Raw genomic sequence first — 24022 nt, forward strand, 5'->3', positions numbered from 1 at the left:
TATCTTCTCTACAGGAAACGCTGCTGCACAGAAGATAGGAATCGCGGCTTCAGCACCAGTGGGGGGGACAGCGCTTACTGTAGCGCTGTCTCCTGTACGGCACACGGACTGCACACGGACAACGTCCATGTGCGGTACGTGTTTTACATGGACCCATTGACTTTAATGGGTCCATGTAATCCGTGCGCTCCCACGAACACTGACATGTCTCCGTGTTTGGCACACGGAGACACGGTCCGCAAAAAAACAATGACATCTGCACAGATTCATTGATTTGAATGTGTCTACGTTTGTCAGTGGCTACGGTACGTGAGGAAACTGTCACCTCACGTACCGGAGCCACTGACGTGTGAAACCGGCCTAAAGTGCAGTGCATTGATATAGATTAGGAAGGCACTGAAAAATATGCATTTAGACAACAATTGGTAATGATAAAACAGGAGTATAGCCTTGTTAATCACATCCATGACTTGTCCCACTCTCTTGGGTAAAGGCAAAAAGATCCAAGTAAACAGCGTGTTACAAAGGAACGAAACCTCAGCGCTACTAAGTCACAGCGCTTTTTAAAGAAAAAAATATGTATATATACATATAAACAAAAAAATAAATGTACAATGGTGTTATAGCATGATTATAATTCAGTTTTCATCTTGTGTTAATATAAAACACCATAGTCATAAATCTATCATTTTCAAGCATGTTACAAAGGAACGAAACCTCAGCGCTTCAATATATTCATATAATGACTGATAAGCTACAACATCTTTATACATATAAACAGAAAAACTAAATGTACAGCACATAGAGTTTTAATATAGTAGCACTTTGATATAGTGACACAAATATTGTTTAATAAGTATAATGCTAATAAGATCAAATCACACCATACATATAAGACTCATTTTCAAGCTTCTTTCAAAGAGGATTTCCATTAAAATTAGATATTAGAAGGGCTGGAAAAAATCCATAAGGGTGAGAACACCCCCCATTAGCTGGGGCTGGCAACTCACCACACAAAGAATGAGGGAGACACAAGCCTCGCTAAAGAAATGTGTCTCAATCCCAAATTCTCAAATCGATAATACACTCCCCTTAAGGCCAGTCTCACACGTCAAGATAATTCCAGTACCGGAGAAATCGGTACCGGAGTTATCCGTGTCCGTATGCTCACGTGGCACATCAGTGTGGCATACGTGCGGCAGCCGTGTGCCGCCTGAGGACCACACGGACCGTGCAGGAGAGATAGCGCTGTCCCCTGCGTGTGGTGCTGAAGCCAGCATTCATCCCTTCTGTCCTGCTCGGCTGAAAGCAGCGCTTGCAGGAGAGAAGGGATGAAAAATCAAGTTTTTTTTGTTAAAAATAAAGTTTGGGGGTCATCTTATGCCTCCCCACCCCCCGCGCGCACGCCCCCTAGCAGAGAAATACTCACCCAGCTCCCGCAATGCCTCCTCTCAGCGCTGGCAGCTTGTCCTGTGTGAGCGGTCATGTGGTACCGCTCATTACAGTGATGAATATGCGGCTCCACCTCCTGTTTATGTTTTGGCACTTTTATACAATAAAAACTATTTTATAGAAAATATAATTATTTTTGCATCGCTTTATTCTGAGGGCTATAATTTTTTTATTTTTTTGCTGATGACATTGTATGGCGGCTTGTTGTTTGCGAGACAAGATGACATTTTTGGCGGTACCATGTTTATTTATATCCGTAATTTTGATCGCGTGTTATTCCACTTTTTGTTCGGCGGTATGATGATAAAGTATTGTTTTTTGCCTTTTATTTTTTTTACGGTGTTTACTGAAGAGGTTAACTAGTGGGACACTTTTATAGGTCGGGTCGTTACGGACGCGGCGATACTAAATATGTGTACTTTTATTTTTTTTTATTTACATAAAGAAATGTATTTATTGGAACAATATACATATTTTTTTAAATTAATTTAGGATTTTTTAATTTTTTTTTTACACATGGAAATATTTTTTGTTCAACTTTTTTACTTTGTCCCAGGGTGGGACATCATGCGATCTGACACTTTGTACAGCACTGTGTCAGATTAGCGATCTGATAGGCAATGCTGCAGGCTTGCCGATACCTGAGAGCAGGCGCTTGCAAACCACCTACCTGCAGGACCCGGAAGGCCCCCGCGGCCATCTTGGATCCGTGGCCTGCAGAGAGGAGGATGGAGGAGACGCTCGGAACAACGTGATCACATCACGTTTTTCCGAGGGTCTCAGGGAAGTACCCAGGGAGCCCCCTTCCTGCGCGATGCTTCCCTATGCTGCCAGGGGTTAATGTGCTGGGAGTGGTCCATGACCATTCCTGGCACTTAGTGCCGGATGTCAGCTGTGATAGGCCGGTTTCACACGTCAGTGGCTCTGGTACGTGAGGTGACAGTTTCCTCACGCACCGGAGCCACTGACACAGGTAGACACAGTGAAATCAATGCATCTGTGCAGATGTCATTGATTTTTTGCGGACAGTGTCTCCGTGTGCCAAACACGGAGACATGTCAGTTTTCGTGGGAGCGCACGGATTACACGGACCCATTAAAGTCAATGGGTCTGTGTAAAACACGTACCGCACACGGACGCTGTCCGTGTGCAGTCCGTGTGCCGTGCAGGAGACAGCGCTACTGTAAGCGCTGTCCCCCCCACTGGTGCTGAAGCCGCCATTCATATCTTCCCTGCAGCAGCTTTTGCTGTAGAGAAGATATGAATAATCGTGTTTAAAATAAAGGGGTGGAGCCGCATATTCATTACTGTAAATGAGCGGCCCCACGTGACCGCTCATACAGGATGGATATACATGGATCTTTATTTTAAACACGATTATTCATATCTTCTCTACAGCAAACGCTGCTGCAGGGAAGATATGAATCGCGGCTTCAGCACCAGATGCAGGGGACAGCGCTAAACTTTAGCGCTGTCTCCTGCACGTTGCGTGTGGTACCCAGTGGGCACACGGGCGGCACACGTGTGCCGCACGTGTGCCACAGAAATGCACCGGCACACGGACACGGATAATTCTGGTACCGATTTTTCCGGTAACTGAATTATCTGGACGTGTGAGACTGCCCATAATCAGCTGAAACTCGGCCTCGACCCCCGTGAGCGCGGCTGATCGATGATGACGTACTATCCCGTCGGTGGACATAGGGGCCCAGACCACCTCGATGGGATAGTACGTCTAATGTCAGAAAGGGTTTAAAAAATATATAAAAGTTCAAATCACCCCCCTTTCTCCCCATTCAAAATAAAACAATAAAAATAAAAAAAAACCATACACATATTTGGTATCGTCGTGTTCAGATTCGCACGATCTATCAATAAAAAAAGGATTAACCTTATCGCTACATGGCACGGCGAGAAAAAAGTCAAAGCGCCAGGATTACTTTTTTTGGTAATCAAATGCAATAACAGCGATCTAAAGATTGTATCTGCACCAAAATGGTATCATTAAAAATGTCAGCTCAGCATGCAGAAAATAAGCCCTCACCCAGCCTCAAATGGGCCTCAAAAATGGAGACGCTATGGGTATCAGAAAATTGCGTTTTGTTTTTTTTAACAAAGTTTGGAATTTTTTTCACCACTTACAGTTAGGTCCATATATATTTGGACAGAGACTACATTTTTCTAATTTTGGTTATTGACATTACCACAATTAATTGTAAACAAAACAATTCAGATGCAGTTGAAGTTCAGACTTTTAGCTTTCATTTGAGGGTATCCACATTAAAATTGGATGAAGGGATTAGGAGTTTCAGCTCCTTAACATGTGCCACCCTGGTTTTAAAGAGACCAAAGTAATTGGACAGATTCATTAATTTTAGATAAAAAATTTGTTTTTAGTACATGGTTGAAAACCCTTTGATGGCAATAACTGCCTGAAGTCTTGAACTCATGGACATCACCAGACGCTGTGTTTCCTCCTTTTTGATGCTCTGCCAGGCCTTCACTGCGGTGGTTTTCAGTTGCTGTTTGTTTGTGGGCCTTTCTGTCTGAAGTTTAGTCTTTAACAAGTGAAATGCATGCTCAATTGGGTTGGGATCAGGTGACTGACCTGGCCATCCAAGAATATTCCACTTCTTTGCTTTAATAAACTCCTGGGTTGCTTTGGCTTTATGTTTTGGGTCATTGTCCATCTGTAGTATGAAGCGACGACCCATCAGTTTGGCTGCATTTGGCTGGATCTGAGCACACAGTAGGTCTCTGAATACCTCAGAATTCCTTTGGCTGCTTCTGTCCTGTGTCACATCATCAATAAACACTAGTGACCCAGTGCCACTGGCAGCCATGCATGCCCAAGCCATCACACTGCCTCCGCCGTGTTTTACAGATGATGTGGTATGCTTTGGATCATGAGCTGTATCACGCCTTCGCCATACTTTTCTCTTTCCATCATTCTGGTAGAGGTTGATATTGGTTTCTTCTGTCCAAAGAATGTTCTTCCAGAACTGTGCTGGCTTTTTTAGATGTTTTTTAGCAAAGTCCAGTCTAGCCTTTTTCTTCTTGATGCTTATGAGTGGCTTGCACCGTGCAGTGAACCCTCTGTATTTACTTTCATGCAGTCTTCTCTTTATGGTAGATTTGGATATTGATACGCCGACCTCCTGGAGAGTGTTGGTCACTTGGTTGGCTGTTGTAAAGGGGTTTCTCTTCACCATGGAGATTATTCTGCGATCATCCACCACTGTTGTCTTCTGTGGGCGCCCAGGTCTTTTTGCATTGATGAGTTCACCAGTGCTTTCTTTCTTTCTCAGGATGTACCAAACTGTAGATTTTGCCACTCCTAATATTGTAGCAATTTCTCGGATGGGTTTTTTCTGTTTTCGCAGCTTAAGGATGGCTTGTTTCACCTGCATGGAGAGCTCCTTTGACCGCATGTTTACTTCACAGCAAAACCTTCCAAATGCAAGCACCACACCTCAAATCAACTCCAGGCCTTTTATCTGCTTAATTGAGAATGACATAACGAAGGGATTGCCCACATCTGTCCATGAAATAGCCTTGGAGTCAATTGTCCAATTATTTTTGGTCCCTTTAAAAGCAGGGTGGCACATGTTAAGGAGCTAAAACTTCTAAACCCTTCATCCAATTTTAATGTGAATACCCTCAAATGAAAGCTGAAAGTCTGAGCTTCAACTGCATCTGAATTGTTTTGTTTAAAATTCATTGTGGTAATGTCTATAACCAAAATTAGAAAAATGTTGTCTCTGTCCAAATATATATGGACCTAACTGTATATAAAAAAAGAACCTAGACATTTTTGGTGTCTGTGAACTCGTAATGACCTGGAGAATCATAATGGCAGGTCAGTTTTAGCATTTAATGAACCAAGTAAAAAAGCCAAACAAAAACTAGTGTGGGATTGCACTTTTTTTTGCAATTTCACCGCACTTGGAATTTTTTTCCCTTTTTCTAGTACACGACATGGTAAAACCAATGGTGTCATTCAAAAGTACAACTTGTCCCGCAAACCACAAAAAACAAGCCCTCACATGGCCATATTGACGGAAAAATAAAAAAGTTCTGGCTCTGGGAAGAAGGGGAGCGAAAAACAAAAACGCAAAATTTAAAAAAGCTTTGGGGGTAAACCACCCTTGGGGATGAAGAGGTTAAACAGCATTGGTCACTTTGATAAATTTGGTGCATTTTAATACTGTATATATTTTAGGTTTGCCCTGTCTGAAAGTTAGACAGTTTGAGTAAATCTGCCCCTAAATTCACTGAACAATCCCAACTTTCAGGTGCTGTTTCTTCGTTTTTCCTGCGTTAAATATACATTCTTGCCAGTGCTTCTCCTGCTACAGGCTCCCATATCCACAATCCTGCTTCTCCATACCAGAAAGCTGGCCACCTTTACTTTACTTATGGATCAGTGCATTCTTATATACTTACCATTGGCACTGATACCAGGGCTTCATCGCCAACATTGAATCGCCTCATGTTTGCAGACCAACTATTGATTCTGCATTGAGCCCCTAATGCCATCTGCAGGTGTTTTTTCAAAATGGGACCTGCAAAATTCAGCAAATGTGTCTATGGCCACTTTAGCAACACAGAGGGGAATATGGGTAAGGTTTCCATCAATGTGACACTGGCATGATGGGAAGAATTGCAAGAATTTGCTTTCCATCACATAGGTGGCCAGTGTTTTTCCACTCCACAAGTGTCCCACAATTGCATGTGTATGTGAAGCGCCCCACGGGCTGGGGTACTCGGTACTGGGTCCAGTACTTAAAGGGGATGTCACGGTGGTGACCAGGTCCGTGGCCCTGGGTACCAACGTTAAAGGGAAAGGTCTTTAAAGGGATAAAGTTTATGTTCGTGATGCCACCTGTGGTATTCGGTCAGTGGGGACCGACGCTGCTTTAAGGGGTCCACTGGGGTGATGTTATGGAAGCTAGATGGTATATCTTCCCACAGGTGAAGTATGTCCCCAGGGCTCCCGGTGTGTAGATGGTGGTATGGTGAGAGGCGCAGGGAAGAACGAGGACACAGAATTGCAGTCTCTCTACCTTGTTTACTGTTGGTTTCAGCAGCCACAGGGCAGGAAGAGTCCGGCCAGTTTGGAGGCAAGTCCGGAGTCCCCTTGTCCAGGTGGAAATATAAGCCTTCCTTTGCGCTGTGGTGGTATAGTCCCTTACTGCTAAGCTTCACATAAGGTCCTCACAGATGTTATCTTTCTCTCTGTCCCCAGGATAGGATAGGACAAAACCCGTATGACTGGTGACTTGAGCCTGTTTATAGGATCTCTTAGATGACCTGGCTCTGTGGGGTGTCACCATACCTCCTGGGTGTGGGTGCGGACAGGTAACATGCAATTAGCTGTCCTGCTGGTCTCTGATGTAAGGCGTGGAGGTCCTTACAACCTCGGTGTTCCGGCTACTGGTGTTCTGCACCTCAAAAGGAGGCAGCCTGCTCGTGGCTGGTCCCCTTCTGGTATCCTCTCCTGTGCTTTGCTTTCCTGCACGCTCACTGCAACATATTCGGCTTTCTATGTGTCTCTTCCCGGGAGCTGCAGCTCTGTGGCATGCACAGCTCCGGAGACCCTCTCTCTCCTCAGCCTCTCTCAGGGACTGACTGAGGAACTGACCTGCTTTCCCTCCAAAACCACAGTATATATATGGGGGAGTCACCTAGTAATAGGATCAAAAGCTCCCCCTTGTGGCCTGGAGTGTGAATGTGTTGCATGCTTGTGATTACCTAGTGACAGTTATCCTTTCTTGCCTCCAAATGTAATACCACTCTCTCTGTGAGGAAAGTGACATTACTGTGACGACCAGGACCCTGGGGCGCCACACTTGGGCCAAAAAAAAGCATATGTCTGTGCATTTTAGGTACCAGATGTATTTACTTTTACAGAAACAATTTTACTAGTAGTTTTAGCAACTCTATAAAGGAGACCACTATTTTTGACAAATTATGGAAATTGTCAGCATCTGATACATTTTTCCGAGTGGGATCTCTCATTCGAGCAGTACCAAAGCTACCGTTTGATGTTTATGAGTTACGTTTGGATCAGGAGAAGGAGCACTGTCTTCTCTGGTTGAGATTTGTAATGGAAAACCATCACATTTTTCAACATTTATTCCACTTAGGATAGGACCACACAACCATCACTAGCTTCATCCACAAAAGTGGGACGATTTTTTTTCTCACTTGTCATTTGTGTACATAAGCAATCTGTTGTTTTCTTTACAGCAACAGCTATTAATCATTTACCAGACCATTACATTTCCTATGTTACAGAACTGCAGTGTATCTGTAAAAATCAGATACCATACTGTGAGTCTCATCCCGAGGAAAACTTTTGCATGGTGTGAGTTTTTTCACACACAGATTCAGTCAATTAAAAAATTGTTCATCTGCACTGCCTCACTTGAAAAACATTGGCCCAAGTGCGATATGTTTTTTTATCGAATAGCACTCTGCCCGAAAATACCATTATGTGCATGAGCCCATACAGTGGAAGGCATGATTTCTCTAGGAGGCGACACTCCTGGGACGGAGATAAGAAATATGGAGCTTCCCAGGCTAATAATATCATCTCACATCTGTATACTTAGCCTTTACTGTTTGTTAAAATGACAAAACAAAAATTACATGGGGTTCCCCCTGTAGTTAATAACCAGCAAAGGTTGACAGACAGCTGCAGCCTGATAATAATAGCCTGGGAAGGGGCCATTGATATGGGCCCCCTCCCAGACTAAAAACATCCACTCTCAGCTGACCCCGAAATGGGGCATCCATAAGATGCACCAATTATGGTGCTTAGCCTCCGCTCTTCCCTCTTGCCCTTTAGTGGTGGCAAGTCGGGTGTAACGGAGCTGCCAGCACCCCTTGCTTGGTGTCTTCCCCCTCCATGCAGGGACGCCGACTTACTCAATACCGCAGCTCTTTGATGTGGTCTCCTGGCATGTCCATACTGCTGCTTCATGCTTTCAGGGGTGCGCGCCTAGTACACACGATTCCCTGTTCTTAAAGGGGCAGCACTGTTGCTGAGAGGCATTTAGCAAAAGTAGTACACCTGTAACATGACTCCCAGCCAATGGCTGGGAGGCATCTTGTATAAAAGAATCCCTCTACCCTAGGAAGTTGCCAAACAATGTAGTGAATCATTAATAGTATGGTGTACCTGAACCTTGTCCTCTGGTCCCAGAGCAGCCAGTGACTGAACCTTGTCCCCTGATCACAGAGCTTCCAGTGACTGAACCTTGTCTCCTGTTCCCGGAGCGACCAGTGCCTGATACTTGGCTCCTGGTCCTGGAGCAGCCAGTGCCTGAACCTTGTCTCCTGGTCCCGGAGTAGCCAGTGCTTGAACCTTGTCCCCTGGTCCTGGAGCGTCCAGTGCTGTTCCCAAAGTCCCATGGTTCCAGTGCAGCCAGTGCATGAACACCTTTCGCCGGTCCATGAGTGGCCTATCCCTGATCCTGAATCCTGTTGCTGAGAGGCATTTAGCATAAGTAGTACTACTAACTCTACCCTAGGGAGTTGCCAAGCAACGTAGTGAATCAATAGTAGTAAGGTGTAATGCTAGTGAGTTGTGAGGACCCCTGGTCCCGGTGTGGCCAGTCCTGAATCTGTAGTCCCCTGGTCCCAGAGCAGCCATTGACTGAACCTTGTCCCCTGGTCCTGGAGCAACGAGTGCCTGATTCTTGTCCCCTGGTCCTGGAGCATCCAGAGCTGTTCCCAAAGTCCCATTTCCTAGTGTGGCCAGTGCTTGAACACCATTCCCTGGTCCATGAGTGACCTAACCCTGAACCTGAATCCTAGACTGTGTGGTCTGAACTAAGCCCTAGAGTAGTAGTCTGCATACCTGCTGCAGTATTTGGTGCTTCCCAGGAATGGTACCTGGCGGCTACCTGCCGCACAAGCCTGACCTCACCACTAGAGGCTCCAGTGAACACCACGGAAGCCACTTAGTTACACCCCTTCCTGGGTAGGCACAGTGGGTCCACAAATCCACGTGAACCATGGCTGGGCATAACAGTTTGCTCAACCCAGCCATGATCACAACATGGGAGAATAGTATTGGGGTCGATGTCAGCTTTGTATTGGCAGCTGACATCAAGCCCGGGGGTTAATAATGGTGAGGTGTTTATGATACTCCTCCATTACTAACCCACTAGTCATATTATAAATAAAAAAACACCCAGAATAAAGTCCTTTAATTGAAATGAAGACACCGACACCTTTATTTGAAATAAAAATGAAAAAACAAAGTTATACTCACTTTGACGCCTAATACACTGAAGCCCATGTACCCTGTGATCGAAAAAAACTGTGATCGACATGAAGATAATCTTCCGATGCCCATGTCCCCTGTAAAAGAATAAAAATAATAACCAGCCATATTCCTCACCTGTCTGAAGTAAAGATAATCCATTTGTCCCTTGACGAGTCTAGCCTGCTACATCTAGTTGTCATGCTGAACTTTGCCATGATGTAATTGTTCAGCCTGGCAGGTTGCAGATACACTGAGCTGCACATCATAGCGCAACCTCAGTGTCTTGCAGTGACGTGAAAAAGGTGAGTGGAGTTGTTAGCCAATGAACTCTGTTCACTTCATTGAAATCACCGTTAGCATGAGAAGAGCAAAGGCTAAGTGCCAGAATTGGCGCATGTTATGGCGCATTTTGGGGGTGACTGAGAGCTAATGTTTTTAATCTGGGAGGGGGGCAATATTCATGGCCCCTTCCTAGACTACTAATATCAGCCAGTAGCTGTCTACCTAGCCTTTGCTGGTTAATAATTAGGGAGGCACAATGTAATTTTTTTGGGGCATCCCTCTTTTTAATGACCAGTAAAGGCCAAGTATACAGGACAGCTGTGAGTAGATATAAATAGCCTGGGAAGCTCCAGCTTTCTGCTTTTCCTCAACTGTTCAACAAAATTTTGAGGGATCCCATGCAATTTCTGTAATTTATTAATGTATAAATTAAATACATGCACCGTGATCTATCTATCTATTTATCTATCTATCTATCTATCTATCTATCTAAGAATATTTACTTTGAAAACTATCTTTAAATGACATAGAGAATGATTCAATGTAAAGCTAATGTTAAAATCGCATTGATTATGGAGCGCATACACATTTGGATGTTGGACGGATGATAGGTGAGAAAAATCGCATTGTACTCGCATGAAAATCCCATGCCACTCGTCCGACTTTTCAGGAACAACATCAGACCGATTTTATTCACGCTGTTGGGTATGAGCCCTAAACGAAAATCACACCCCATAATTATGCTATATATTATATTTTCTAACAATACTATCTTCATAGTTGACACCACCACACAAAAACTATTTTAATGTGCCAAAAGATAAACCTTGGAAGTTCGATGCACAATAACTTCGGTCATTTGTTTTGCTCATATATAGTCTCCAGCTACCAAATTGGCCTGAAACAATGTCACAAGGCTGCCCAAGTCCAAGAAAGACTTGGTAGAATAGTAATTTACAGTAACACTGCATTACTGGGGTTCAGTCTCTTTTTATGGTGATGAGATATGGCAAACAGTGGCTCATGCCATTCATTATCACAATCTATAGGCTCTGGGGTGATTGAGGATTAGGCAATAATATCTCCTATTTTATGGCATTTCCAGCACTGGATTATCCCTAGTATCTGTAACATTGAGTCATTTCATAGGCTATTAGCCAATGTGAGACCACCATTACTCTTTTGCACATGAAAAACCTCTGAGCAAATTTTCCTTTATGTGCACGTTTCTACATTTCTCGATTGTATAAAATGTTCTTAATAGAGCAAGTCACCGGTTTGGCTCGCCTAAGATGTAATTGTTCTGAAGAGACATATTGGAAATAGTTCTCAGCCACAAGAAACCCTTTCATCAAGTTGACAAGGTAGTCTACATCCTTAGGAACTCCATTTCCTTCTACAGGACAATCAGGTGCCCACTTCTCTGATTTATGGAACTTCTAGTACAGATACTCCAGCTCTGCAGTAGCAACCGCCATGTTACCCATGTGGGTCACCCAATCATCCGCAAAAGAGCAGCACAACAAAGCACATCCACTTCTTTAGGACTTTGCAACCTCTTTCTGGGACTGCATGATCTTTTGACAATGGGTCATCTCACCATCTGACTTGGGTCTTGTAACTTACACTGTAATCTATCAGCAAACCTCTTGGAAAGGCAGCTGCTGTGTCTTTACCTCAACAGAATGTATTGTATAAAAATTCCTACATTCTCAAAACTATATGGGTAGGAAACTTTGATAGTTTGCATAATGTTTTCTAACTCATTTATTCATGATGCTGATCCTTACTAACTGTTCTACTTCAGTTTTAGATTTCACTGATCCCTTCAGCACAGAAGTAAAGCCAAGAATCCTTTTAATGGGATTACGAAGAAGTGGGAAATCCTCCATTCAGAAAGTTGTGTTTCATAAGATGTCTCCAAACGAAACACTGTTTCTGGAAAGTACCAACAAAATTTGCAGAGAAGATGTGTCCAACAGCTCCTTTGTAAACTTCCAAATCTGGGATTTCCCTGGCCAGATTGATTTCTTTGATCCAACATTTGATTATGAAATGATTTTTAGAGGAACAGGAGCACTAATATTTGTCATTGATTCACAGGTAAGTACTCCTAAATTATCAGCACTAGTTTTAAATATTTTACATTTTTTAAAAAGTGTTTTTTTTCTCATGCATTGTTAGGTTACTCATCATATATGCATGAGATACAACTGGGTGTAACGTTTTTAACAAAGTATTACTAGTACACTAATACAAGTAAAGTACAGTGACATGTAAAAGTTTGCATGTAGAGAAGCTGCGGAGACACCATCACGTGTTTCTCAACGCAGGCAGTGAATAGCCAGGCCTTTCCCCGGGAAGGAACAACCAAGGGAAGGGCAGCATCCAATAAAGGAAAACATCCAATAAAGGAAAACCACCTATGCCAAGCATGGTATCCATCCACAGACAGCTGTTTCAGGGTTTTTGCCCCTCATCAGTGTGGAGTAGGAAACTGGCTATCAGGAGCAGTTCCTAGTAGAAAGTCTATAAAGGCACGGATGATTGACCTCGTGGAGACCAAAACATCCAACACCGCCGAGACACCATCACGTGTTTCTCAACGCAGTGATCCAGAACACTGCCCAAAATATGCAAATGCATGTAAAGGAGCTGCGGAGACACCATCACGTGTTTCTCAACGCAGGCAGTGAATAGCCAGGCCTTTCCCCGGGAAGGAACAACCAAGGAAAGGGCAGCATCCAATAAAGGAAAACATCCAATAAAGGAAAACCACCTATGTCAAGCGTGGTATCCATCCACAGACAGCTGCTTCTGGGTTTTTGCCCCTCATCAGTGTGGAGTAGGAAACTGGCTATCAGGAGCAGTGCCTAGTAGAAAGTCTATAAAGGCACGGATGATTGACCTCGTGGAGACCAAAACATCCAACACCGCAGAGACACCATCACGTGTTTCTCAACGCAGTGATCCAGAACACTGCCCCCAAATATTCAAATGCATGTAGAGGAGCTGCGGAGACACCATCACGTGTTTCTCAACGCAGGCAGTGAATAGCCAGGCCTTTCCCCGGGAAGGAACAACCAAGGGAAGGGCAGCATCCAATAAAGGAAAACCACCTATGCCAAGCATAGTATCCATCCACAGACAGCTGTTTCAGGGTTTTTGCCCCTCATCAGTGTGGAGTAGGAAACTGGCTATCAGGAGCAGTGCCTAGTAGAAAGTCTATAAAGGCACGGATGATTGACCTCGTGGAGACCAAAACATCCAACACCGCGGAGACACCTGTTGTGAATTCTGTGGCAGAGTTCACTCCTGTGGTCACAAGTGGTACTTCGGCTGATTCTCTCTGGGAGCTTCCGTTTGTGGAGGAAAGTGGTACTGCAGCTTCTGAGTTTCCTCCCTCAGGTGATCTGGTGAGGTCGTTAGCTGCTTCTCTACTTAACTCCACCTAATGCTTTGATTCATGCTTCCTGTCAATGTTCCAGTGTTGGACTTGTGTTTCTCTGGATCATTCCTGTGGCCTGCTGCTCTGCATAGCTAAGTGCTTCTTTGCTATTTGTTGCTATTTTTTTCTGTCCAGCTTGTCTATTTGTTTTGCTGGAAGCTCTGGGACACAAGGGGTGTACCTCCGTGCCGTTAGTTCGGTACGGAGGGTCTTTTTGCCCCCTTTGCGTGGTTTTCTTTAGGGTTTTGTGTAGACCGCAAAGTTATCTTTTCTATCCTCGTTCTGTCTAGAATATCGGGCCTCACTTTGCTGAATCTATTTCATCCCTACGTTTGTCTTTTCATCTTACTCACAGTCATTATATGTGGGGGGCTGCCTTTTCCTTTGGGGTATTTCTCTGAGGCAAGGTAGGCTTATTTTTCTATCTTCAGGCTAGTTAGTTTCTCAGGCTGTGCCGAGTTGCATAGGGAGCGTTAGGCGCAATCCACAGCTGCCTCTAGTGTTGTTTGGAGAGGATTAGGAATTGCGGTCTACAGAGTTCCCACGTCTCAGAGCTAGTTCTGTTATTTTGGGTTGTTGTCAGATCACTGTGTGTGCTCTGATCGCTATGTACATTGTGTTCCTGAATTGCCTATCATAACAGTACAGGAAGCCAAAAGTACTAATGTTTCTCAATAGAGGGAAAAAAGAAGTTCTGAGACCAATTTTTTTCCTTTGCACTGTGTTTTGTCTTTTTTTTCCCCTAGACATTTGGGTGGTTCAGGACACAGGTGTGGACATGGATATTCAGGGTCTGTGCTCTTCAATGGATAATCTCGTTATAAATGTACAAAAGATTCAAGACTTGGTGGTTCAGAAGCCTATGTTAGAACCTAAAATTCCTATTCCTGATTTGTTTTTTGGTGATAGAGTCAAGTTTATGAATTTCAAAAATAATTGCAAGCTGTTTTTGGCCTTGAAACCTCACTCCTCTGGTGACCCAGCTCAACAAGTGAGAATTATTATTTCTTTTTTGCGTGGGGACCCTCAAGACTGGGCATTTTCCCTTGCGCCGGGAGATCCTGCATTGGGTAATATTGATGCGTTTTTCCTGGCGCTCGGATTGCTGTACGATGAGCCTAATTCAGTGGATCAGGCAGAGAAAAATTTGCTGGCTTTGTGTCAGGGTCAGGATGAGATAGAGGTATACTGTCAGAAATTTAGAAAGTGGTCTGTACTCACTCAATGGAATGAAGCTGCGCTCGCAGCGATTTTCAGAAAGGGTCTCTCTGAAGCCCTTAAAGATGTCATGGTGGGATTTCCTATGCCTGATGGTCTGAATGAATCTATGTCTTTGGCCATTCAGATCGGTCGACGCTTGCGTGAGCGTAAAGCTGTGCACCATTTGGCGGTATTACCTGAGATTAAACCTAAGCCTATGCAGTGCGATAGGACTTTGTCCAGAGTTGAACGGCATGAAGACAGACGTCTGAATGGTCTGTGTTTCTACTGTGGTGATTCCACTCATGCCATTTCTGATTGTCCTAAGCGCTCTAAGCGGTTCGCTAGGTTTGCCACCATTGGTACAGTACAGTCAAAATTTCTTCTGTCCATTACCTTGATATGCTCCTTGTCGTCGTATTCTGTCATGGCGTTTGTGGATTCGGGCGCTGCCCTGAATTTGATGGACTTGGATTATGCTAAGCGTTGTGGGTTTTTCTTGGAGCCCTTGCAGTGTCCTATTCCATTAAGAGGAATTGATGCTACACCTTTGGCCAAGAATAAGCCTCAGTACTGGACCCAGCTGACCATGTGCATGGCTCCTGCACATCAGGAGGATATTCGCTTTCTGGTGTTGCATAATCTGCATGATGTGGTCGTGTTGGGGTTGCCATGGCTACAAGTCCATAATCCAGTATTAGATTGGAAATCCATGTCGGTGTCCAGCTGGGGTTGTCAGGGGGTACATGGTGATGTTCCATTTCTGTCAATTTCGTCATCCACCCCTTCTGAGGTCCCAGAGTTCTTGTCTGATTACCGGGATGTATTTGATGAGCCCAAGTCCGATACCCTACCTCCGCATAGGGATTGTGATTGTGCTATCAATTTGATTCCTGGTAGTAAATTCCCAAAAGGTCGATTGTTTAATTTATCCGTACCTGAGCACACCGCTATGCGCAGTTATGTGAAGGAATCCCTGGAGAAGGGGCATATTCGCCCGTCATCGTCGCCATTAGGAGCAGGGTTCTTTTTTGTAGCCAAGAAGGATGGTTCGCTGAGACCTTGTATAGATTACCGCCTTCTTAATAAGATCACGGTTAAATTTCAGTACCCCTTGCCATTGTTATCTGATCTGTTTGCTCGGATTAAGGGGGCTAGTTGGTTCACAAAGATAGATCTTCGTGGTGCGTATAATCTGGTGCGAATTAAGCAAGGCGATGAATGGAAAACTGCATTTAATACGCCCGAGGGTCATTTTGAGTATCTAGTGATGCCGTTCGGACTTGCCAATGCTCCATCAGTGTTTCAGTCCTTTATGCATGACATCTTCCGAGAGTACCTGGATAAATTCCTGATTGTGTACTTGGATGACATTTTGATCTTCTCGGATGATTGGGAGTCTCATGTGAAGCAGGTCAGAACGGTTTTTCAGGTCCTGCGTGCTAATTCTTTGTTTGTGAAGGGATCAAAGTGTCTCTTTGGTGTGCAGAAGGTTTCATTTTTGGGGTTCATCTTTTCCCCTTCTACTATCGAGATGGATCCTGTTAAGGTCCAGGCCATCCATGATTGGACTCAGCCGACATCTCTGAAAAGTCTGCAAAAGTTCCTGGGCTTTGCTAATTTTTATCGTCGCTTCATCTGCAATTTCTCTAGTATTGCTAAACCATTGACCGATTTGACCAAGAAGGGTGCTGATTTGGTCAATTGGTCTTCTGCTGCTGTGGAAGCTTTTCAAGAGTTGAAGCGTCGTTTTTCTTCTGCCGATGTGTTGTGTCAACCAGATGTTTCTCTTCCGTTCCAGGTCGAGGTTGATGCTTCTGAGATTGGAGCAGGGGCTGTTTTGTCGCAGAGAGGTTCTGATTGCTCAGTGATGAAACCATGCGCTTTCTTTTCCAGGAAGTTTTCGCCTGCTGAGCGAAATTATGATGTGGGCAACCGAGAGTTGCTGGCCATGAAGTGGGCATTCGAGGAGTGGCGTCATTGGCTTGAAGGAGCTAAGCATCGCGTGGTGGTATTGACTGATCATAAGAACTTGACTTATCTCGAGTCTCCCAAGCGCTTGAATCCTAGACAAGCTCGTTGGTCGTTGTTTTTTGCCCGTTTTGACTTTGTGATTTCGTACCTTCCGGGCTCTAAAAATGTGAAGGCGGATGCTCTGTCTAGGAGTTTTGTGCCCGACTCTCCGGGTTTATCTGAGCCGGCAGGTATCCTCAAGGAAGGAGTAATTGTGTCTGCCATCTCCCCTGATTTGCGGCGGGTGCTGCAAAAATTTCAGGCTAATAAACCTGATCGTTGCCCAGCGGAGAAACTGTTTGTCCCTGATAGGTGGACGAATAGAGTTATCTCTGAACTTTATTGTTCGGTGTTGGCTGGTCATCCTGGAATCTTTGGTACCAGAGAGTTAGTGGCTAGATCCTTTTGGTGGCCGTCTCTGTCGCGGGATGTGCGTACTTTTGTGCAGTCCTGTGGGATTTGTGCTCGGGCTAAGCCCTGCTGTTCTCGTGCCAGTGGGTTGCTTTTGCCCTTGCCGGTCCCGAAGAGGCCTTGGACACATATCTCTATGGATTTTATTTCTGACCTTCCCGTTTCTCAAAAGATGTCAGTCATTTGGGTGGTCTGTGATCGCTTTTCTAAGATGGTCGATCTGGTACCCTTGTCTAAATTGCCTTCCTCCTCTGATTTGGTGCCTTTGTTCTTCCAGCATGTGGTTCGTTTGCATGGCATTCCAGAGAATATTGTTTCTGACAGAGGTTCCCAGTTTGTTTCGAGGTTTTGGCGAGCCTTTTGTGGTAGGATGGGCATTGACTTGTCTTTTTCCTCGGCTTTCCATCCTCAGACTAATGGCCAGACCGAACGAACCAATCAGACCTTGGAAACATATCTGAGATGCTTTGTTTCTGCTGATCAGGATGACTGGGTGTCCTTTTTGCCTTTGGCTGAGTTCGCCCTTAATAATCGGGCCAGCTCGGCTACCCTGGTTTCACCGTTTTTCTGCAATTCTGGGTTCCATCCTCGTTTCTCTTCAGGACAGGTTGAGTCTTCGGACTGTCCTGGTGTGGATACTGTGGTGGACAGGTTGCAGCAGATTTGGACTCAGGTAGTGGACAATTTGACCTTGTCCCAGGAGAAGGCTCAACTTTTCGCTAATCGCAGACGCCGTGTGGGTCCCCGACTTCGTGTTGGGGATCTGGTTTGGTTATCTTCTCGTCATATTCCTATGAAGGTTTCCTCTCCTAAGTTTAAACCTCGTTTTATTGGTCCGTATAGGATTTCTGAGGTTCTTAATCCTGTGTCTTTTCGTCTGACCCTCCCAGATTCTTTTTCCATACATAACGTATTCCATAGGTCATTGTTGCGGAGATACGTGGCACCTATGGTTCCATCTGTTGACCCTCCTGCCCCGGTTTTGGTGGAGGGGGAATTGGAGTATATTGTGGAGAAGATTTTGGATTCTCGTTTTTCAAGACGGAAACTCCAGTATCTGGTTAAATAGAAGGGTTATGCTCAGGAAGATAATTCCTGGGTTTTTGCCTCTGATGTCCATGCTCCCGATCTTGTTCGTGCCTTTCATGTGGCTCATCCTGGTCGGCCTGGGGGCTCTGGTGAGGATTCGGTGACCCCTCCTCAAGGGGGGGGTACTGTTGTGAATTCTGTGGCAGAGTTCACTCCTGTGGTCACAAGTGGTACTTCGGCTTATTCTCTCTGGGAGCTTCCGTTTGTGGAGGAAAGTGGTACTGCAGCTTCTGAGTTTCCTCCCTCAGGTGATCTGGTGAGGTCGTTAGCTGCTTCTCTACTTAACTCCACCTAATGCTTTGATTCATGCTTCCTGTCAATGTTCCAGTGTTGGACTTGTGTTTCTCTGGATCATTCCTGTGGCCTGCTGCTCTGCATAGCTAAGTGCTTCTTTGCTATTTGTTGCTATTTTTTCTGTCCAGCTTGTCTATTTGTTTTGCTGGAAGCTCTGGGTCGCAAGGGGTGTACCTCCGTGCCGTTAGTTCGGTACGGAGGGTCTTTTTGCCCCCTTTGCGTGGTTTTCTTTAGGGTTTTGTGTAGACCGCAAAGTTATCTTTTCTATCCTCGTTCTGTCTAGAATATTGGGCCTCACTTTGCTGAATCTATTTCATCCCTACGTTTGTCTTTTCATCTTACTCACAGTCATTATATGTGGGGGGCTGCCTTTTCCTTTGGGGTATTTCTCTGAGGCAAGGTAGGCTTATTTTTCTATCTTCAGGCTAGTTAGTTTCTCAGGCTGTGCCGAGTTGCATAGGGAGCGTTAGGCGCAATCCACAGCTGCCTCTAGTGTTGTTTGGAGAGGATTAGGAATTGCGGTCTACAGAGTTCCCACGTCTCAGAGCTAGTTCTGTTATTTTGGGTTGTTGTCAGATCACTGTGTGTGCTCTGATCGCTATGTACATTGTGTTCCTGAATTGCCTATCATAACAGACACCATCACGTGTTTCTCAACGCAGTGATCCAGAACACTACCCCCAAATATGCAAATGCATGTAGAGGAGCTGCGGAGACACCATCACGTGTTTCTCAACGTAGGCAGTGAATAGCCAGGCCTTTCCCAGGCACATTAACCCCCGACACACTGTGATCAAACATGATCGCAGTGTTCCGGCAGTATAGGGAAGCATCGCGCAGAGAGGGGGCTCCCTGCGGGCTTCCCTGAGACCCTACCTTCCTCTCCCTGCAGGCCCCAGATCCAAAATGGCCACGGGGCTGCATCCGGGTCCTGCAGGGAGGTGGCTTCACAGCGCCTGCTCAGAGCAGGCGCCGAGAAGACTCCCTGCTGTGCATGTCAGATCGCTGATCTGACACAGTGCACAGCAAAGTGTCAGATCAGCGATCTGTCACTTTACTGAGATGTCCCCCCTGAGGCAAAGTAAAAAAACAAAACAAAAAACATCCTAAGTAAACAATAATAATAAAAATATATTGTTCCAAAGATACATTCCTTTATCTAAATAAATTAAAAAAAACAATAAAAGTACACATATTTAGTATCTCCGTGTCCATACCGACCCGACCTATAAAACTGTCTCACTAGTTAACCCCTTCAGTGAACACTGTAAAAAAAAAAAAAGGCAAAAAACAACGCTTTATTATCATACCGCCGAACAAAAAGTGGAATAACACGCGATCAAAAAGATGGATATAAATAACCATGGTACCGATGAAAACGTCATTTTGTCCCTCAAAAAACGAGCTGCCATACAGCATCATCAGTGAAAAAATAAAAAAGTTATAGTCCTCAGAATAAAGCAATGCAAAAATAATTATTTTTTCCATAAATGTTTTTGTTGTATAAAAGCGCCAAAACATAAAAAACTTATATAAATGAGGTATCACTGTAATCGTACTGACTCGAAGAATAAAACTGCTTTATCCATTTTACCAAACGCGGAACGGTATAAACGCCCCCCCAAAAGAAATTCATGAATAGCTGTTTTTTGGTCATACTGCCTCACAAAAATCGGAGTAAAAAGCGATCTGTCACAATCCAATTTTGGATTTGTGGCAGATCTGGTTGCCTCAGTTTAAGACCTTTTTTCCTTTCTGGTCATCGGGGGTTAATGCAGTTTTTTCCCCCCGGTGGCCGCTGATGTTATTGCATTGCTGTTGGGTCGGCTGATGTTTGTGGTGACCACTCTCTCCATCCTTTAAGAGGTCACCTGGTTCATCAGCTGACTGTCAATGTTAGTTCATTCTTCAGCGACCAAGCTGGGAGTAGGAGCTAGCTGGGAACTGTTGTTCTACAGCTGTGTCCGTTGTATCTGGTGTTTCTTCCTGCTGTGCTGTGCCTTGCAGCATTAAGCTAAGTGTGGTTTTCCTTTTCCTTGTCTGTATACTCTGTTATGGTGATATTTATACACTGGTGCAGTCCACCTCTCTTGGGGGGAGAGGGGGTCACTGATCGGGCCTGCACAGGAGACAGGGATACGCTGGCGGCTCAGGCCTCCTAACCTTCATAGGTCCCCCTGAGATAAGGGAAAGCAAGGGCCCCCTTATAGTGGCAGGGACAGGTGTGGGTTCCAGTTCGCCGTCCTGCCCCTTTATCGCCGTAAACGGCGTGACACGATCAAAAAATGTCACGTGCCCAAAAATGTTACCAATAAAAAGTCAACTCGTCCCACAAAAAACAAGACCTCACATGACTCTGTGGACCAAAATATGGAAAAATTATAGCTCTCAAAATGTGGTAACGCCCAAAAATATTTTTTGCCATAAAAAGCATCTTTCAGTGTGTGACGGCTGCCAATCATAAAAATCCGCTAAAAAACCCGCTATAAAAGTAAATCAAACCCCCCTTCATCACCCCCTTAGTTAGGGAAAATAAAAAAATAAAAAAATGTATTTATTTCCATTTTCCCATTAGGATTAGGGTTAGGGCTAGGGTTAGGGTTTGGATTACATTTACGGTTGGGATTATAGTTAGGAGTGTGTCAGGGTTAGGGGTGTGGTTAGGGTTATGGTTGGGATTAGGGTTAGGGGTGTGTTGGAGTTGGGGTTCAGCGTGTTGTTGGGACTAGGGTTAGGGGTGTGTTTGGGTTAGGGATTCAGTTAGAATTGGGGGTTTCCACTGTTTAGACACATCAGGGCTCTCCAAACGCGACATGGCGTCCGATCTCAATTCCAGCCAATTCTGCATTGAAAAAGTAAAACAGTGCTCCTTTCCTTCCAAGCTCTCCCGTGCGCCCAAACAGGGATTTATCCCAACATATGGGGTATCAGCATACTCAGGACAAATTGTACAACAACCTTTAGGGTCCAATTTCTCTTGTTACCTTGGGAAAATAAAAATTTGGGGGGCTAAAAAACCATTTTTGTAGGAAAAAAAATGATTTTTTATTTTCACAGCTTTGCGATATAAACTGTAGTGAAATACTTGGGGGTTCAAAGTTCTCACAACACATCTAGATAAGTTCCTTGGGGGGCCTAGGTTCCAATAGGGGTCACTTGTGGGGGGTTTTCTACTGTTTAGGTACATCAGGGACTCTACAAATGCAACGTGACGCCTGCAGACCAATCCATCTAAATCTGCATTCCAAATGGCGCTCCTTCCCTTCCGAGCTCTGCCATGCGCCCAAACGGTGATTCCCCCCACATATGGGGTATCAGCGTACTCCGGACAAAATGGACAACAACTTTTGGGGTCCAATTTCTCCTGTTACCCTTGAAAAAATACAAAACTGGGGGTTAAAAAATAATTTTTGTGGAAATTTTTTTTTTTTTCACGGCTCTACATCATAAACTGTAGTGAAACACTTGGCGGTTCAAAGCTCTCACAACACATCTAGATAAGATCCTTAGTGGGTCTACTTTCCAAATGGTGTCACTTGTGGGGGGTTTCAATGTTTAGGCACATTAGTGGCTCTCCAAAAGCAACATGGCGTCCCATCTCAATTCCAGCCAATTTTGCATTGGAAAGTCAAATGACGCCCCTTCCCTTCCGAGCTCTGCAATGCACCCAAACAGTGGTTTCCCCCCACATATGGGGTATCAGCGTACTCAGGACAATTTGTACAACAACTTTTGGGGTACAATTTCTTCTAGTACCCTTGGGAAAATAAAAAATTGGGGGCAAAAATTTCATTTTTGTGAAAAAATATTTTTTATTTTCACGGCTCTACATTATAAACTTCTTTGAAGCATTTTTTGGGTCAAAGTGCTCACCACATATCTAGATAAGTTCCTTAGGTGGTCTACTTTCCAAAATGGTGTCACTTTGTAGGGGGTTTCAATGTTTAGGCACATTAGTGGCTCTCCAAAAGCAACATGGCGTCCCATCTCAATTCCAGCCAATTTTGCATTGAAAAGTCAAATGGTGCTCCGTCCCTTCCGAGCTCTGCTATGTGCCCAAACAGTGGTTTACCCCCACATATGGGGTATCGGGGTACTAAGGACAAATTGTACAACAACTTTTGGGTCAAAGTGCTCACCACATATCTAGATAAGTTCCTTAGGTGGTCTACTTTCCAAAATGGTGTCACTTTGTAGGGGGTTTCAATGTTTAGGCACATTATTGGCTCTCCAAAAGCAACATGGCGTCCCATCTCAATTCCAGCCAATTTTGCATTGAAAAGTCAAATGGCGCTCCGTCCCTTCCGAGCTCTGCTATGCGCCCAAACAGTGGTTTATCCCCACATATGGGGTATCAGGGTACTAAGGACAAATTGTACAACAACTTTTGGGGTCCATTTTCTCCTGTTACCCTTGGTAAAATAAAACAAATTGGAGCTGAAATAAATTTTTTGTGAAAAAAAATTAAATGTTCATTTTTTTTAAACATTCCAAAAATTCCTGTGAAGCACCAGAAGGGTTAATAAACTTTTTGAATGTGGTTTTGAGCACCTTTAGGGGTGCAGTTTTTAGAATGGTGTCACACTTGGTTATTTTCTATCATGTAGACCCCTCAAAATGACTTCAAATGTGATGTGGTCCCTAAAAAAAATGGTGTTGTAAAAATGAGAAATTGCTGGTCAACTTTTAACCTTTATAACAAAAAAAAATTTGTTTCCAAAATTGTGCTGATGTAAAGTAGACATATGGGAAATGTTACTTATTAAGTATTTTGTGTGACATATCTCTGTGATTTAAGTGCATAAAAAATCAAATTTGAAAATTGCAAAATTTTCACAATTTTCGCCAAGTTTCCATTTTTTCACAAGTAAACGCATGTAATATCAAATAAATTTTACCACTATCATAAAGTACAATATGTCTCGAGAAAACGATGTCAGAATCACCGGGATCCGTTGAAGCGTTCCAGAGTTATAACCTCATAAAGGGACAGTGGTCAGAAATTTAAAAATTGGCTGGTCATTAACATGCAAACCACCCTCGGGGCTTAAGGGGTTAAAAGTATGGACTTATCCCAGGAAAATAAAGAAGAGTATGTCAAGCTCACTGGAACACTGAGATCTACCTATGAATATATCATAAATCCTATGGAAAATAAATCAAAGTTGTTCTGGCTTAGGCTACTTTCACACATCAGGTTTTTTGCATTAGGCACAATCTGGCGAATGTTGGAAAAACCGGATCCGGCGCAGATTGTGAAAAACTGATGCGACGGATCTGTTTTTTCGATGGATCCGGCTAGCATATCTAGATTATTGGAGAAAAAAAAATTTGGAGCATGCTCAGTTTAAAAAAACGGAATCCGGCGCCGGAATCCGTCATTTTCCGGATCCGACACCTTCTGGCTCCCATAGGCTTCCATTCTATCAAACAGCCGGAAGCGCCGAATCCGGCGCTTCCGGCTTTTTCGCTGGAGACAAAAACGTTGCTATAGACGTTTTTTCCAGAAACCGGAAACGGCAAATTTTCCGGATCTGGCGAAAAACGGACGAAAC

At 44.2% G+C, this 24022-nt stretch overlaps 1 protein-coding gene across 1 annotated transcript in view; it reads left to right on the plus strand.

Annotated features, from left to right (window-relative positions):
* The window catches only part of RRAGD (Ras related GTP binding D), a 107142-nt gene that overhangs the window by 54802 nt on the left and 28318 nt on the right, over window positions 1-24022 (plus strand). The window contains exon 2 of the mRNA XM_069726367.1: window positions 11820-12115. Coding sequence (XP_069582468.1) covers window positions 11820-12115 — 296 coding nt within the window. The remainder of the gene's footprint in view (window positions 1-11819; window positions 12116-24022) is intronic.

Source organism: Ranitomeya imitator, chromosome 5, assembly GCF_032444005.1.
Source record: "Ranitomeya imitator isolate aRanImi1 chromosome 5, aRanImi1.pri, whole genome shotgun sequence".
NCBI lineage: Eukaryota > Metazoa > Chordata > Amphibia > Anura > Dendrobatidae > Ranitomeya > Ranitomeya imitator.